Here is an 18,681-nt window from a genome sequence, read left to right as displayed (position 1 = left end):
TTAATCAATTTTAAAGTTTAGAGAATTATAACATTTATAGATATTTAAAAGATTTTGGATTGTTCTGTCCTGATTGGACTGTTAGCGGGGGTTTAGTTGAACCGAATTGCTTGTTTGCCCTTGTTCGACATTCAAGATTACTACCTCTCTTGTTTCTCTTCGGCCGAAAGCTCTCGACCCAATTTGGATTTTGCTCTCCGACGATTTTTGGTACTATTCACAAGCATTTTCAGCTCCCCTTTTCGAAAATGTAGATGCCCCTTTTCCCTTTTCCATATCTTGCTTTGAAGTTCTATATCTTTTTTTCTGCTCGAGTTTGTTTTCCCTAGTGGCTTACTGTATTGGGTTTAATTGTCTTCTGCTGTTGAATTTGGTTGATAATGTGTAATGGGTTTCGAATTTTCTTCCACACTTTTGAGTCTTGCATTTCAGAGTTCATTTTATAGTTTCTGGGAAATTTTGATTTCTAGAATTTAAGCTTTTGTTTCTTATCGATTTAACATTTCCCTTGGATTGCCCTTTTTTTACTAGTCGTCTCAATTTGTGTTTCTTTGATAGGGACACATTTAATCGAACAGTTTGAAAATTCTAGACCTGTTATGTATCTGAGTTTCCTTTCATTTTCAGCTGCATTGTATAAGGGTGGGAGATTCAGTGTTGGATAATGGCAAGTTATGCGTCGATGAATTTCACTCTTACTCGAAACCCGGTTGGAATGTTGTCTGCTCTTGGAGGCAGAGTTTCTATGGAGCATCACTCGGGGAAAAGCTTTATGAAAATGCCCGAGGATAGGAATGGGTTTGTGGGTATCAATCAAAAATCTAATTTGGCTAAGTCTTCCTCAAATTCTCACAGTGTCAGCCCATATCAGAACAGGGATTCATTTATGGATTTACACCCTGAAATTTCATTGCTAAGAGGTGAGGGAAGCAATTCAGTTAATAGCCCAAGAAAGGAAAATTTGGGCGGAATTACCTCCGAGAACTTGGAAGATGCATCCAGTAGTAATTACAACGAGGCAAGGATTAAAGTTATTGGTGTGGGGGGTGGTGGGTCAAATGCAGTTAATCGCATGATTGAAAGTTCGATGCAAGGTGTGGAGTTTTGGATTGTTAATACAGATGTTCAAGCGATGAAAATGTCCCCTGTCTATCCTGAGAACCGTCTACAAATCGGTCGAGAACTTACGAGAGGTCTTGGTGCTGGTGGGAATCCTGAGATTGGCATGAGTGCTGCAAACGAAAGTAAAGAAGCTATAGAAGAGGCGCTTTATGGATCTGACATGGTTTTTGTCACGGTAAGTCCAGCTGTTTTAGCCCTGGAAAGTACTGCTTCTACAGCTTCACTGTTTATTTCCTCCAGCACTGTTTTAGCAGACACAATTTTCACTTCCTTGACATCATGATTTTTTTTAATATATAGTTTAAAGGACAAGTTAAAGCAACTTTCCTAACCCAAAAGCTTAACCTTATTAATTGTATATTATCTAACACTCCCTCCCGCTTGTAGACTTGAAATATGTGAAAGGTTCAACAAGTGGAAATTAATTTTAAATTAGGAGAAATAATATTGTGGAGACTTGCGCCTAGGACATCCTAAAACAATCTTAAATCACTCGTTAATCCAAAAGTTTAAGCCCGTAGGTGAAGGTAGATTTAATTATATATCATCTAATACACTTTGTTATCGGCTAGCTTACTTGAGCATTGCTTAGCCAATAATTCTACATCTCTCTGGTGGATGTCATACTTGACATAGGAACGGTTGTAGCGTTGGAATATCAAGGAACGAGAACTATGGATTTCTTCTTATAGCTTCTGTCTGCATGCTATTCTTTTATTCGTTTTTTTTTTTAATTTTTAATTTTTTCTGATTCATCGTCTCCAGTTGACATCCTGCAGTTTTGTACTATATTTTGACTTCAGGATAATACTTTCTAGAAAGTTGAAGAGCTTGAGTTACTTAAGCATTATTCTCTTCTTAACTATCTTCACTTGTTACTTAAGCATTATTCTCTTGAAGATCAGACATTAGTTTTTTCATATCAATCTTCACCAAAAAGAAACGTGAAAATTTAGATATAAAAAATACAAAAGGAAACAAAAACAAAAAGACCCATGTAATGTCTAATCTTGAAGAGAATGGTGCTTAAGAAGGATATATGCTACTTGGTTCATAGCTTTGATTTTGGTTCATCTCCAATATTCTTTGACTATAATGCTTTACCACATATGCTAGACTGAGACATAGCTTCTTTTCTAACTTTGAATTGCCGTCCATGCTTGTAGTCTGGGATGGGTGGAGGAACTGGAACTGGAGGGGCTCCTGTTATTGCAGGCATTGCAAAATCAATGGGCATATTGACAGTCGGTATTGTTACTACACCTTTCTCATTTGAAGGACGAAGAAGAGCAGTTCAAGCGCAGGAAGGAATTGCAAATTTAAGAGACAAAGTTGATACACTGATAGTTATCCCGAATGACAAGTTACTTACAGCAGTTTCACAGTCTACCCCTGTAACAGAAGCATTTAATTTGGCTGATGACATTCTTCGGCAAGGTGTTCGTGGTATCTCTGACATCATCACGGTATATATATAAAGACCTCAAGAACTTTAAACTATAGATTCTCTGTGCTTTTAAAAAGCTTTCTTAAGGAGTTTATTTTTTCTATTTAGTGGTTTTGACTGTTGAGAGTATGAAAACAGAAAACCTATACTTTTCAAATATTTTGTCAAAATTGCATGGTGAATATTTGCCAAGAGCTTATAATGGATATTTAGTTCTACCTTTTGTCATAACTTTACAGTTCGAGTTTAAGTACAGGAACTCGTTTATAAAAGCGTTTTGAGATCTAACTTGGTTTGTTACTACATTACAATAATCAGATACCAGGGCTGGTAAACGTAGATTTCGCTGATGTCCGTGCTATAATGGCAAATGCTGGTTCTTCGTTGATGGGAATAGGAACTGCCACTGGTAACTCTAAGATGCATGCATATGTTTTAAGGATTTAATTTTGGAATAAAGTTTAAAGTTTGGTCTATTTATTTATTTGTCTCAACTCTGAGCTACCAAATTTTTTATTTTTATCAACCGTCTCTAGTTTTAAAACTTATGCAATTGCTTCATTATTTTTTAATTCTCATCAGAGAAATGAAATGTTATTTGGATACTCCAAATTACCACTGTTTCTTCCAAATTATCAGACAAGGCTAATAGAAACATTTTATTGATAAATAAAATGTGAAAGGCACTGGGCTGGAAATACCAACAGAAGAACAAGAGTTCCTACTATTGGTAGGAATCATGTAAAAATCATAACTATAAAAGTCCTATTTAAGTAAGACCAAAGCGAAGCTATAAAATAGCGTTCTGCCACATCATCCACCGTCTTTCTCACATTTGGAAAGATTCTGCTGTTTTCTTCCAACCAAAGCACCTGAAGAATGCATCAAATGGCATTCACGTTTGAATGGAGTGGCCTTGGATATAGTAAAAAAGAAATCTTGAGTAGAATTTGAGAAGACTATATTGTAATATCTTTGTAATTTGTGTTTGGATTGTCTGGAGGGATGAATTATGAAAACTTAGATTTATACTGTATATGATTTACAAAAACTAATACGTAAGATAAAAGATAGATTCATAAGTATGAGCTATGTACCCTGTTTGACAAGCAAGCTTGTATCTTGGGATATACCAGCCTGAAATAAGCCAATCTTTCCCTGCCATTTGAAATCTGAAGGAAACCAAGTCTCTGTTCTTACAATTCAATGATTTTTTTTTTTACTTTTACTTTGTCTGGAGGTGGCGCAGTGGATTTAGCCTAATGAAATGTCAATTTCCCTCCCCTTTTTCTCCAAACTCTAAAATATTTGATGAGCTGCTCTAATATAAACCAATTCTACCTCTTGTTGACATTGGTGCAGGGAAGACAAGGGCAAGAGATGCTGCTTTAAATGCTATCCAATCGCCTCTGTTAGATATTGGCATAGAAAGAGCCACTGGAATTGTGTGGAACATAACTGGTGGAAGTGATTTGACTTTATATGAGGTGTGGCTCTCTCTGTTCCTCTCACCTGCCTTTCACAACCTATTTATGTATCATTTTCTCACTGCTCTCAAAATTTAAATCACTTATCGTAATTCATAATTTATATACCTGATGTACGACATAGGTTTGAGTTACCATGTTTATGCGATTGATACAATTCCCTATGAACGGAAACTAGATGTAGTGGCTGGTGTTCATTTTGAAGTTTGATTTTACAACTGTCCTCTGGTTACCATTATGGAGTTAGAATTCTTATCCCAAGTCACACAAAGCCCCCCTACTTATCTATTCATGCAATAATTCGTACCCACAAGTCTTTGAATAGTAGTCTCTACAATCACCATGTTAAAATTAGTCCACGGAGGTGAATTGTAAAATAAACAAGGAAGTCTCTTTATATCAAATCTTCAGTATTCTCACTTCTTGAATTCCCAAAACCAAAGAAACTTGTGAAATTTAGAATCGAAGGTTAAAAAATTAAGACCAAGCAGTTCAAAGTTAGAATTGGAAGGTTAAAAATAGTAAAAAAAGAAAAAAGGAATATCATTGGCAACGAAGCAAATGACGTCTTTAGTTCTTTTAGAAACAAGTTTCTAACGAAGTGCTTCATTGGGACCAAGAGTTGATCACCACAATCTAAAATTGGTCACCCGATGCTAGAGAGGAGAAGCTTAGGTTCTAATTAGATAAATTTTTAATAGATGCGTTAATCTTTGAGAATCCAAAAACTCGTTGTTTACAAGTTTCCATGATAAAGGTGGAAAATTAGCTTCTTTCCCCTACAAATATATCGATTACTTATTAAACACAAAATTGAAAATTCCAGAATCTATTAGACATTTTTTAAAGTTTATAGACCTTATTACACTTTTATAGTTCATGGAGCTTTTAGACAAAAATTTGAAAGTCGAGGTACTAAACTTATAATTATACCATTTTTCAAGGGAAAAAAAAACTTATAATTGTACCAAAATTCAACATTACTTTTGGATAATCACAGGTGAATGCTGCAGCGGAGGTTATATATGACCTTGTGGATCCAACCGCTAATCTAATATTTGGAGCAGTGATAGATCCTTCACTCAGTGGTCAAGTAAGTTACAAGAGTCACCATAATTCATTTGAAGTTGAATTTGGATTTGGTAGTCAGGTCATGGATACATTTGGGGACCAATTTTTATGTTGTCCTACTGTCCAAGAAGATCGAACCATATGAATTTTCCATCTTCATGGATATTGACCAAGAATCCATTGAATTGATGTCTTTCACTTTCAGGTCAGTATAACTCTAATTGCTACTGGATTTAAGCGCCAAGAAGAAAGCGAAGGAAGGCCCCTTCAGGTATTGTTGCGCTGCAAAAAACTGTATAGTTTGGTATTGAGATACATGAAATTGCGCTAAAGCTGAAGACAAATCTGTACCGTCCCTCTTTTTACAGGCCAGTCAACTATCCCAGGGAGACAACAATTTTGGAATCAACCGTAGACCTTCCTCTTTGACTGAAGGTAGTTCGTTCGAAATCCCAGAATTCTTGAAGAAGAAAGGCCGCTCACGCTATCCTAGAGCCTAATAACCTTAATTAAGTTGGAACATTTGTTCGTCACCACGACCTTCCTTCCTACGTACATATAATATGCTGCTATAGGTGGTAGTATCTGTATACCCTCCTTCGGTTTCGTTACTCTGTATATTTGTTGAGTAATAAATAGCTCATATATTGCTTATCTGTAGTTACAATATGAAATATATGTTTCTAGCTAAAGAGCTTGAGTTAGTTGTGATCTTTTGATAAAGTTGCTCGACAGTAGTTGTTTCAGCAAAATACTCTAATGGCTGAAGTCAATATGAAGTAGTGTTCTTGGAATTGCCTTAATTCCTTGTTTTAAGTTGATTAAATGTACTCCTTCACTAGTTTCAGTTCAAGTATCTTAATTATGCATTCTGAGTTTTAGTTTGTAAAGTTTGCTGCTCTCTCGATCCATCCAACTGAATACTATGTTGGAATTATGAACAGGATCCTTGGTTATAACCATTCTTTGCTCACAGGACATTCAAGTCAAAGATGAATAAATGAAACCTTTTAAAATTACAATAGGGTAGAAGATCAAATTTTTAATTGCTAGGAAAGAAAGTTATACCAATTATTATTGACTTAAGCTCGTTTAGACAACTAATTAGATAATAGTGAGGTTTGTGTCTAGTTGACTGTTTTCAATTTAAAGTTTGGATCTAGGATACAGAAAGACTTAGTCAAATTACAAAAGAGAATTGTGAAAATTTGAAATTATATGAATTGAAATGTTTATTTCACAGACAATAATCTTTTTAGCTCAAATGAATAAAAAAGTGTTGGGAACATATTATATATACACCCATACATACATTGTATAAGTGATTTGAGCTTCAAATCTTCTCTCTCTGTAAATAGTAACAATAATTTTTTTATTTGTGGAAGGGAAGGGTCATGTTGGCCGCCAAAATTAGTGTCATTGCTGTCATGTACTCATTTTCTATATTTGTATGATGTGAATTGCATGTGATTTTTTTTTCTATTAATAAACCTATGGCTATGCGAATAGTATGTGTATACCTACCTATATATTGTTTTTTTTTTATTAGTTTTTATCAATTAATAATGTCCTTTGCAATAATAATAATAATAATAATAATAATGATACTGTACACTTATTTCTACCATTTACCTATGCTATTCTTCTCAATAACCAATGGGTGTTTGGTGTTGTTAACGGTATGTAATTAGTCTGCTCTTATAGATTATATATTATATGTTTGTGTTGCCTACTATTTTAGTTTATGTAACTAATATTAAACGGGATAATAAAAGAATTTCAAACATTATTATTAATGTAATTAATTGCTAACCATAATATTATGTGTGTTTGTTTAATTAAAGAGTTGAAAATGTGTTTTTTAAGCCTTGAAGTCTATGCAACATGGAGGGGTAATTATTTTTATATGAAGATTTCTCTATAAAACCATAATATATGTATACATATATAAATAATTCTAAGCACCAACAACATGATCTAATTTAGATTAAATTACAAGTATAGGTGATTAAATCTTTAGGTTGATTAAAACTTAAAAAACCAGTAATAGAGATCGTTGACTTTTTAATTTCATAGACCCTAACGTATTTGAAGTTTGTAAAAATTAATTTAGATATAAGTAAGAAATTTTAGTTTTTTATTTATTGATCTTTGTGAATATTGAGCCCTCAATATTTGAAAAATATCACAATATAAATATACCAATTTGACATCAAATAAAAAGTATATTTTAAATTTCATAAACATATTCGATACAAAATTGAAAATTGACAATCTATATATTATCGTACCTTACTGTAAGATTTATTACATATTTAAAGTTTATAGAGCGAATAGACAAAATTAAACCTCAAACTTGGTAAACTTAAACTTTTTAAATTTTTTCTTAAAATATTTACCACTAGTAAGAGTTAATAAGGATGTTTATCTAAACAAATTAAACACTCACTGAAATATAAGAAAATGAAGCTGAAAATCCAATATACATCTAAATTTCTGTCAATTTTGTGATGAGAAAATATCATGGATTGAAGTCTCCATCTCATAAAGAATACAAGGAGATCAACTAGAGAGTAATTGCTATATAATTATACCCCTTCTTGTCTTGTGATTGAAAAAAAAAGTTTCATGAAGAGCGCCATATATATATATAAGTTTAAAACTTGGATTTGCAATAACTTAATGCAACTCCAACATCAACCTCACAAATATTGAAGGAAAAAAATCGTATGTTTTGAAATAAAAGAGAGAGAGAGATAAAGAGATGATTTTGCCACACAAGTGGAATCCAAGCTGAGAAAAGACACGTTCATTTGTCACTTACCATACAAATCAAGATCATATGTTTTCTCTATGACGTGCATACTAACTTTTCCACCCATTCTCTTTGCCCTCTTTTACTCTTAATTCTTCATTCTTGTTCTTTCTTCTCTTCAACATCATCTACAACACACAACGAACCCTAATTTCTTCATTATTCATATCAAAGTTTCAGTCTTTACCAAACCCCATCCCAAATAATATATCCCACCCCCATGACTCTCCCTTCTCCCAACCCCAACTCCTCATTATTCCTTCCTCATCATGATCATCCTCATCTCCAAGAATCAGATCAAACTCTATCTGAACATGATCCACAGAAGGGTCTTGAGGAGGGTGAGAGTAGTCGGGAGCGGTTGAAGCGCCACCGTATGGCCGTGGCGGGGCACGTTTGGATTCCGGACAAGTGGGGAAAAGAGGAGTTTTTGAAGGATTGGATCGACGGCTCCGCATTCGAAGCCTCTTTGTTTCCTTCTGGGATTGTGTCAGCTCGCTGTGCTTTGGCTCGTGATGCTAAGAGATTGTCACCGAATAATAACACTGCCACCGCCACCGCCACTGCGGCTGCAGGAGCTTTGAGAATATTAAACAGTAGTACTTGTTAAACGTATTATGATCAATATTAAGTTGGTATGATGTTGTGTTTTGATTTTGTTAATAATGTGGTGATTGGGTTGTGTATATTGAAATAATCTCTCTCTCTCTTTCTCTTTCTCGATCGGATCCACTTGTGATCTCTCTCTTGAAGAGATCTATATGATCATCTTAATTATTGAAAAGTTTGAATTAATGATTATTATTATTATTAAAATATATATCTATTTGTTGGAATGATTATTATTATTACTATTTTATCAAAGGTTGTTTAATTGTTGTGTTCTTTTTAATCAATACCAATTAACAAGTCCTTGCCTTAATTTGTTTTCTGTGATTTGTTCTTTGAGAATCTTCTCATCATTTTTCTCCCTCATTACCACTAATTTAATTCGAATCCAAACCCTTCAATTTTCTTTCCTTAATTGTTTAATATGTGCTCTATACTTAACTCCATGTGTTTTTCTTTTTCTAAGAAAAATTATTTGGAGCATCTCGACTTGTTGCATCTATATATTCATATTCACTCAGATATTCAATTATAAGTTCTTATACAAGTTCTTATGTGACAAATCATTTTTTAAATATAATTAATTTCTTTTAGTATTTTTCTTTGCATAAAAATGATTCTATTTTTTTTAAGGTTGATGATACTCTATATATGAGAGAAACATGTGGAACAACTCTTACCTTAGGATAAATATGGTTTCCTATAGTGTCTTTTCTTTTGTTTTTTTTTTTGTTTTTTTTTTTATTTTGTGTTATATCTAACCTAAGTTTTTGTTTAAATAATGATTTAGTTCTTAAGAATGTTTTAGTCTATATATATTTTCAAATTTTCAATAATTTAGTATTGTAACTATTTAATTAGTTTCTAACTTGTAACAAATTTAAGTTTTAAACTTTCAATCATGCAAAATTTCATCACGATGAAGTATCAACTTTTGTTATATAAATTTACTAATGTGTATGAAAATTTTTTGTTGTTTGATCACTTTCATTGGCTACATGTGTACCCCTTAGCTTTTTTTCAAAATAAAAAATTCTATAATTTTTTTTTTTCAAAACGTAGCTCATTTAAGTTATTACAAATTAAATCACACTTTTTTTAGGCTAAATTATTAGCATTTATAGTTTTAGAAACTAAATTATTATTTGTACAACTTTTTTTTTACCTTATTTATAAGCAAATGAAATTATCTTTTGATAAACATTAAAAAGAAATATAGATGGCAAATTTGAGTTTAACTCAACAGTACATAGTTTATATGATCCTTCATCTTAAAAGTTAGAAGTTTGATCCCTCATTTTCATAATTATTATACTAAAAACACGTGTTTGTTAATGAATAATGACCCTATTATATAAATATTTTGATACCATGTTAGAATATGTGTTAAGTATTCATGATATAATATTTTTACTAATACAAGCATATATAACTCAATAAATGAGACACATTTTGTTCAAAAAGACTATTCACATCAACTCTTATTTCATATCATGTTAAAATCATATGATGTCGATCAATATATCTAAACTAAATAGAAAATTTAAACTAATATTAATGATATGTCTCCATGGGTAACATGGATCATAATTATTTCAAATAGCAGAAGAGAAATTTCTTTTCATGTTTCACTTTTATATATATATATATATCATATATATTCACTATATGAAGAGAAGAGAAAAGGTAATGTCTCAAATTTACAGAAAAGGAAATGGTTGAAACTTAGAGAGAGAGAAGGTTAATGAAATTCAGTGTTTAATATTGGATGTTATATATTGCATGTGGTAGCTTTGAAAAATATAGTATATGGCCAATCTCTTGTCTTTTCCTTCTATTATTTTGTCTCTCACATAGCTTTCACAACCCTAAATTAATTAATTTTCCTTTTTAACTAATGGTTTGAATTTAACTTTTTTTTTTATAGAAAGAAACTTATAATGGCACAAAATAATGAACTATATTGTGAAGAACAAAGATCAACTTATCAAAAAGAAGGTAAAACCACTAAGGATAACATGTTACTATTCATTAATGTTAGATTTCGTATAAATTATCTTTATCTATTAGTTTAAGTTTTTGATTGATTGATAATTTAACGCATAGCGTCAAAATAAGGTGGTCTAAATGATCTGTGTTCAAATATATAAATACAAATTTTATATTATAACACATCGTCTAACCAGTAAAAATACTTAATAACTTATCAGATAAATACTTAAAAATTTTAATTAGGTAAAATAACCTTTTCTTTCTTTTCATTACTTTCGGTGAAAATTTTTAAAAAAATGAAGATAAAGAAACCTCGTTTGATAATCATTTAATTTAGGATCTCTTTGGTAATAATTTATTGTGATTTTTTGTTTTTGATTTTTTTCGAAACTAATCCTATTTTTTAATAGTTCCTTGTAATGGATTTTATATTTCTTAAATAAAAAAGTTTAATTTTTAACTGAATTTCAGAAGGTAATATCCCGTTTTTAAAAAATGACCTTAGTTTAAGTTTGTAAATGGTTACTAAAATGATATGTAACGCCCCAAATATTAATTACGTGGGAATCGAAATTAATTAAATATTTGTTGGATGAATATTTAATTAATGAGAGGTTTTGGCATGGGGTGTTTGTTGAGTTTTGATTAAATGGTATGTTATGAGCATTAAGTGAAGTTGTGGATTTTTAGTGTTGTTGAAGTTGAATTAAATTAAATAATTATGGATGTTATTTAATTAAATTGTGGGGTGAAAAGTTTGTTGGAGATTTAATAATTATATGTATATGTGAATATATATATATATATATATATATATATATATATAATTATTATATTAAAGGAAAAGATAATTATATTTGTTGAAATATAATTATTTAAGGAAAAGGTAATTGTATTTTTGGAAAAGATAAATAATAATTAATTATTGTGGAAGATAATTAATTACATTGGAGAAAGATAAATAATAATTAATTATTGTGGAAGATAATTAACTATTTTTTAGAAAGATAAATAATAATTAATTATTATGAAAGATAATTAATTATTTTAAATAAAGAAAAATAAAAATTAATTATTGTGAAAGATAATTAATTATTGTTTGATTCTGGAGAGAAGTTGTTATGATTGGGTAAGTAAGAAAAAAGAAGAAATTAAATTTATTTAAAAGAATAATTGATAATCATATATTGAAATATAATTATTTGGAAAAAGAAATGTAACATCCAAATTTTATGGAGTTTAAATTATTTAGGTGTTATATTAAAGATTGGAACTAGATTTAATGGTTGGGTTAAGATAATTTATGTTGAAAGTTTGATTTATTGAAAAAGATTTAATTGATTAAATTAATTGAGAATTTAAGTTAATTTGAGATTTTGGAGGGAAAAGTTGGTTTTGGTGGAATTGGATTTAATTAAGTATATATATTATTAATAATTTAAAAAAGTGAAGTTAATTATATGATGGAATATAATTATATTTGTTTAGAAATGAAGATAATTCATGAGGAGAGAGATGGTTGATTTGATTGGACGAAAAAGATATATATTTATTCAGAAGAGAGAATAATTGTTTAAATAAATATATATGCTTATTATAGATTTTGGTAAGAGAAAAATAATAATAATAAATAAGTATTATTATTATTAATGGTTATAAATGCATAAGACATTTAAGGAATTTATCGAGGAAATATAATGAAAATAAAGATATATGTATATTTTTTGTATTATATATATATATATATACACTAAAAGGAAAAGAAAATAATAATAGTAATAATAATATTTATTTGAGTTTATAAATAGCATTGGAATGTTTAAGTTGGAAAGAAAAGGAAAAAAAAAAAAGTTCTTCATCTTATTCTCTTAAATAACTTTTTTTTCGTTGGCTCACCAGTTTTAATTGTGATTGGTATCTTTGGCAAAGTTTAAAGATGTAAAGTGATCAAGGATAAGAGAACTTTTCAAACTCCATGAGTAACTTTGGCAAGCTAATGAAATTAAATTAAATATTTTGTTAATTTAATTTTGGATCTATTTTGAGTTTCTTTAAAGCTTCAATTGGTTAATTTTTTAAGATTTAAAGATTTTTCCCAATCAATGTTGAATTGGTTTCAACTCCAACTTTTTTAGAAAGTTAATTAATTCGGGAGAATTTTGGATGTTAGCCGATTGCTAATTTTATTAATTAAGATACTGGGTTTTTCTTTTATGATTAGGATCAAATTAATTGGAGAATTTTTAGTGTCAGTTAGGAATACTTTGTTTGGCTAAAATCTCAAGGTAAGAGATTCTCTTACTAGACCTTCGAACTGAATTTAAGAGACCGCATGTAATTATGATTATGCATTGATGGTAGCTAAAATGCATAACTTGATGTTATTGATAATGACTGTCATTATATTGATGTTGATGATAATAACTAATATTATGTTTATGAATGGTTTACATTGGTGATGATGCATGGTATATTAATCACATGATTAAGAACGTTAAGATTAATATTCATGTCTTGTTTGTGATGTTTATGATGTTTATGATATGCTACATGCTATGGATAGACGTTTTGTTAACTTTGTCTATTAGAGTCGGGATCACCACCTTTTTTATGATTGTAAAGTTTGACGTGATTACCAGTCCATTATGACATTGACATTGACATGATTGCGAGTGATTCGACGGGGTCACTCACAGCCCGATTGTCTTAGTGTTTCCTTCAGGTACACGAAAGACTAGTTTGTCCTAAGTGTTCCTTTGGGTTCACCGAAGACCAGATATGTTCATACGGGATCACAGATTGCACGTGTTCGGAAATGTGCCAAACGTGTCAGTTCAGGAGTACTTCTTTACAGGACTAGTTAATAGACACCTAGCGGGACTAGTAGTAGGTCCCTTATGAGTATAGACACTCTTTCTATGTTTAATATTTCAGGCGAAGGTAAAGGTAGAGGAAAGCTGACGAGCGACAGAAAAGGATCCCTGACATGTCATATGGGGACTCAGTTTTACTTCCACGTATATGTATCAGTGTTTTAGTATTCAATTTTTAATGAAAATTTAGTCTAATTCCTTTTTTTCAAGAAAGTGTCTATTATTATTGTTTCTTTTTAATAATGACATCAGCTTAGTATAAAGAGTTGGGTCGTTACCAGACCTTAGTTTCAGAAGTTTTAGAAAAATAATGAAATTAGCTATTCTCAATTATTTTTTGCTACATCTTTAAAGGTGTTTTCTAAGTGAAAGTTAAAGTTTTGAAACTAAAAAATATATATGCTTCTGCCAAGTTGTGTTTTGTAATTTGGTGATGAATATTCCAAAATCTTTCTATAGGAAACAAAAGGTTTAAAAAAAAAAAAAAAAAAAAATCAAAAGCTAAATTGGTTAATTAGATCTACGTTATGTATACTCTAATTTGGAGGGGACATTAAATCAAAGCTTCACTCTTAGAACCTCTTATTTACAAATCTTTTAGTTGTGCAAATCAAATTTGTCATTAACTTTAGAAAAAAAACAAAGAATAAATCATTTAGAAAAAATAATTGATAAAACGTTTGACGTATCGACATTATTTAAATAATAATGGTTTTTTTTTCTTAAAAATATTTCTTCCCCTCTAATTAATCTAAATATGCCCTAAGTATCAAAACTATATATTATAAACTCACATTTGTCATATCTTAAGGGTAAATTAAAATTGTGTGCCCTGCTTAATTGCTTCTTCGATATATATACGATGAGAGTCTTAAATCAAATTGAAGTTTAATTTTATACATTAGAATTGATAGTGGTCCACCTCCTAGAAAACAAGAATCTCTTCAAATGGACATAACATTAATTCTTCACATCATATACTTAATTTTAATTTTATTTTGGATATTGTATGAAGTCTTTTCACTTTATTTATTGTTGGCTATATTCTAAATTTATTTCTTTCTAAAATAAACTTTCATCAACGACTAGTTTTGATTGGCCCATGCACCTCCTAATTTTAGTAACAATTTAGTATATATATTTGCAAATGTTCAGCATCCAAAAACCAAGTTTAGAAAACTAAAAACAGCTGATAGATTTAAAAATTTTCTATTTTGCTTTTGAAATTTGATAAAAATCATATTCAAATTAAACGTACGGCTTAGAAAATATATCAGATATGAAAAAGGTATCATCTAATTTTCAAAAACTAAAAAAGTTAAAAAGAAACACCATTTGATATAAAAGATCTAAACTTTTCCAAAAGAGAGTACAAATATAAAATAGTGAAAAGAAAAAAAAAGAACATGTTAAATTGTAAATTTAGTCCCTATCACTTGGAAAAAGTTCCTATGGTTCGAGAATGGTCTCACAAGTTGTCATTGTGGGCCCTTACTCATGTCGCCTCCTAATTTCTCTAGGACTTGGAAATGTCAATAGACTTTACCTGAAACAACCCTCTTCTCTCTTCCTAGAATTATTCACGAAGTTGTATTAAATTATAATAACTAATTTTCTACTCTCTTAAATTCATTAAATCTAAATCCTCACCTTCTCCCATTTGTAATTTAACCCTAAAAAAACAGTTTTATTTTTGGACATAATATTAATTAATTCTTCACGTCGTATACTTAATTTTATTTTGTATATTGTATGTAGTCTTTTTACTTCATTTATTAGTGCTTATATTCCAAATTTATTTTTTGCACCTCACAATTTAATATCTTCCATAATTTAAATTTTACATTAACGCAACATTCAAAAAAAGTCTTCAATTTTAATTCACATTAAATTAATAATTTAACATTAAATTTAGAAGAACAAAATATTTTTTTTATTAAGTTTCAATTAAGAAAAAACATTCAAAATCATTAAAATAGAGCTTATTTGATACTACTTCTAATTGTCTAATTTTTAAAAAATATATTTATATCCTTTTTCCCAAATGTTGAGCATCCAAAACTAAGTTTAGAAAACTAAAACAAATAGATTTAAAAGTTTCTGTTTTGCTTTTGAAATTTGATAAAATTAGATTCAAACTGAATGTGTATAACTTAGAAAATATAAAAGGTATGAAAAAAGTATCATTTAAAAGAATTAAGAAACATTGTCTAATACAAAATACTTAAACCTTTACAAATATAAAATAGTGAAAAAAAAAACAAAGTTAAATTGTAAATTTAGTCCCTATAACTTGAAAAAGAATTCTTAAAGGTCTTACAAGTTGTCATTGTAGGCCTTCTACGTGATTTTGAGGTTTGGTCTTACTTCTCAAATAGTTGAATGAGAGTTTCTCACGTTTATGTGTTGATGGGCCTATTACACCATGTTACCTAAGTTATTCTTATGAGATTATTGTTTATAATGTTTATCATATATGTATGATTACATAGAGCTTGAGAAAGTCATAGTAGTTTGTTATACTGCAACAAATTGATCCCGATTCAATTATATTCCTATTGGTATATATTTATTAGCTTAACCGGTAGGTCCAAAACTTGAAGTTCTTACCTTTTTTTCCTTTTGAATTGTGTTGACGTTACCAGCCATGTAATGTCCATAGACCTTGCATAAGGCAACCATGGACGTAGAATTTATTCATGAAGTTTTATTAAATTATAACAACTAATTTTCTACTTTAAAATCATAAACACTAAATCCTCACCTTTCTCCCATTTGTAATTTAACCTAAAAAAAAAAGTTTCAAAACTATTTTAATTTTATAATGATATTTCTTTTAGTTTTTCATATAGGGAAGAGTATTGTGAACCAAACCAAACGGCTTGACCGTGATAGATCCAATTGAACCCACCGATGAACAACCGTTTCAATCGCTCAAAATCTCAACATCCTTGTAGAAGGGAAGGACTATGAATCGAGTTACGTTGATCAGGAGAAAGAAGATGAATCCAATACATCTCGCTAATGGATTATGCAGCTCGTAGGAGCGGAGGAGGTCTCCTTGAAGGTCTTTAATTATAGAGTTATTATGCGCCGGAACTCCGTTTATGTCACCTTCATTATCGCCGATGCTTTTGTTGGCGAGCAGGAGAGGATCGCTACCCATCTGCATATTATGTATCGGATCTGTTTCTCTCATTCATTTGGTTCGTTTCAAACTTAGAAGAATAGTGCAACTTCAATGGGTAATTTTGATGGTTCTGTTGTGTTAATTGATTCTCTTGACATTAGCGGTGCTGGCATGTAGGAGTAGGAACCATTCTTTTGTATAAAAGTTGGAAACTGTATAGAACTGGGTTGATTTTGTTTCATTGTCATGTTTATTAATACAATTCCCTTTTGGGAAGAAAGGAAAAAAAGTGAGCGCTGAAATTTTACACTTTAGTCACCCGTAGCTCCTGGTTAGAATTCTATAGTAGATCTTGTGGTTATGTATCGACATATTCTTGAAATTTATCCTAGAATCTTATATTGAATCCATCATATAAGTTGTGTAAAAGTTTTAGGGGGAGCATCCAAAAGCTTGGAATTTCGTTCTCGTTTCATTTCATTGTTTTGTACCATTTGTCAGAATGTTCATTCCCTTATTCACTTTAAAATGACAATTAGTTTCTATAACCCATTTACTTAGACTATATGGGTTATATAGAAGCGTGAACCAACCTCTAATATGATTCCAACAATCAGTGAGTCGTCCTATCTCTATCATGTTACAAGACGTAAACGATATAGATACTGTATGATACAATCTGTAAAATGAGTGATTCTGTTTTTGTCTGTCTTTGAGTCAGACTGTACAGTCTTGTCTATTGTCTAATGCATATCTACCATTGGATGACTTGATTTTTCTTTTTTTAACGGCTTTCAATTACGTTCATGGTTGATAATATCCATTGCATGTTGCTATCGCTAGTGAGATACTTAAAAGATCTATTCTTGGTGTTCTTGTTCAACCACTCACTATATGTATAAACTTAAGTGAGGGTAGTATGTCTTTTCTTGTTAGTTAGTGAGTATTTTGGTACTACCTTCAACTTTTAATTAACTATAGCTTAAATTGCCTTTTTGGTCCATGGGCCCTCCATTTTAGTCCCATATACCTTCCATTGCCCAATTTTAGTCATAAGGCTTAAATTTAGTCTTTGAAGGCTACATAGTTTCTTGTTCATCTTTTTCCAATTGTTTCATCTCTATCGCCATCCCCTTCATGAATTATGAAAATTAATTTACATACTGTCTTTTCCTACATGAAAATTAATATGTATATTTTTTATTATTTAACCAAATTTGACAATAATTAACTTGGTAAGACTAAACTTAAGATCTATTAAAAGCACATAGAATGGATTGAACCAATTCCGATAATAATTAATTTTGAAGGACTAAATTTTAGATTTATTATTGAAAGTATGAGGAATGGATTTAAAAGTATAGGGACAAACTCAAAGTATATGGACCAAAATGACATTTTAGAAGAGAATTTTATGCTACACACTCGTATCCTTGTACTCAATAGTTGGTACTGCAAATTTTGAGCTTCCTTCTTTCTCAATTTGGTTTTTCTGATGCAGGCTGTTGATTATGGCGTTCACAAGCTCTGGGAACACAACAATGTTGGGGTATGCGATACTGACACAATCTTCTTTGTTTTGGTTTGCTTCATTTAGAATAAGTTGTTTTGGCTCATTATTTTTGTAATTAGGCTTTGATTTCTCTCTTTGCAATATAAATTGAAGTTATTTTAGAACTCCTTGCTTAGTATCTTTGGAAACTTTGGACATTGGATCTGCATATATTTGAGATTTATCAAGTAAAATCGAGGCTTCTGTGAAGCTGTGCATGCAACTATAGAACTGAACTTTGCATCAGTGTTATTAGTTAATCAAATATATTAAGGTTGCAACTTTAAGGTTTTAATGCGCAACCATTTACCACGAGAGTTTCTGGATACTTGTTTTGAATTTTGATTGTGTTACCCCTTCTGCAGAAACGATACGAGGATATTTCGGTTTTGGGGCAAAGACAATCAGAATAAATGATATTCTTCCAATGATTTTTGTCCCACCTTCTGTCATAAGCGCTTTGTGGGTAACCTTTAATGGCTGCTTAATTGAACAAGATCTTGTTCTAGACATAGAGGTTGTTTGCTCATTCATTTTGTGAGAAAGAGTCGAAAATGAAATCAGACATGAAAATGATTTCTTA

The 18,681-nt window shown here is 30.5% G+C and overlaps 2 protein-coding genes, 1 long non-coding RNA gene and 1 pseudogene across 4 annotated transcripts; 3 read left to right on the top strand and 1 right to left on the bottom strand.

Moving 5' to 3' along the window:
- Window positions 1-43: 43 nt before the first annotated feature.
- On the top strand, window positions 44-5,953 carry LOC103500899 (cell division protein FtsZ homolog 2-2, chloroplastic-like). Of its 2 annotated transcripts, none has more exons than XM_017047416.2 (8): window positions 44-250; window positions 628-1,297; window positions 2,289-2,588; window positions 2,888-2,978; window positions 3,932-4,056; window positions 5,057-5,149; window positions 5,333-5,398; window positions 5,496-5,953. In XM_017047416.2, the coding sequence occupies exons 2-8, from the start codon at window positions 665-667 to the stop codon at window positions 5,625-5,627; spliced, it is 1,440 nt and encodes a 479-aa protein (XP_016902905.1). In that variant the 5' UTR covers window positions 44-250; window positions 628-664; the 3' UTR covers window positions 5,628-5,953. The 2 variants fall into 2 exon arrangements, with proteins under 2 accessions (XP_016902905.1, XP_008462572.1); XM_008464350.3 differs by having other exon boundaries at window positions 46-210.
- LOC127150638 (uncharacterized) lies at window positions 3,202-3,933 on the bottom strand. Its single transcript, XR_007823210.1, has 2 exons — window positions 3,667-3,933; window positions 3,202-3,441 (listed from the first exon to the last, which is right to left on the bottom strand). It is a non-coding gene; the product is annotated as an uncharacterized LOC127150638 (long non-coding RNA).
- Window positions 5,954-7,819: 1,866 nt separating the features above from the next.
- Window positions 7,820-8,762, top strand: LOC127150637 (protein BIC1-like). The gene has a single exon (XM_051089095.1). The coding sequence runs from the start codon at window positions 8,163-8,165 to the stop codon at window positions 8,550-8,552; it is 390 nt and encodes a 129-aa protein (XP_050945052.1). The 5' UTR covers window positions 7,820-8,162; the 3' UTR covers window positions 8,553-8,762.
- Window positions 8,763-16,440: 7,678 nt separating this feature from the next.
- Window positions 16,441-18,681, top strand: LOC103500898 (cytochrome b-c1 complex subunit 9, mitochondrial-like; annotated as a pseudogene).

This window comes from Cucumis melo, chromosome 8, assembly GCF_025177605.1.
Source record: "Cucumis melo cultivar AY chromosome 8, USDA_Cmelo_AY_1.0, whole genome shotgun sequence".
Classification (NCBI taxonomy): domain Eukaryota; kingdom Viridiplantae; phylum Streptophyta; class Magnoliopsida; order Cucurbitales; family Cucurbitaceae; genus Cucumis; species Cucumis melo.
The sequence above is the reverse complement of the archived record's forward strand: the minus strand, read 5'-3'. Positions and strand labels throughout refer to the sequence as shown.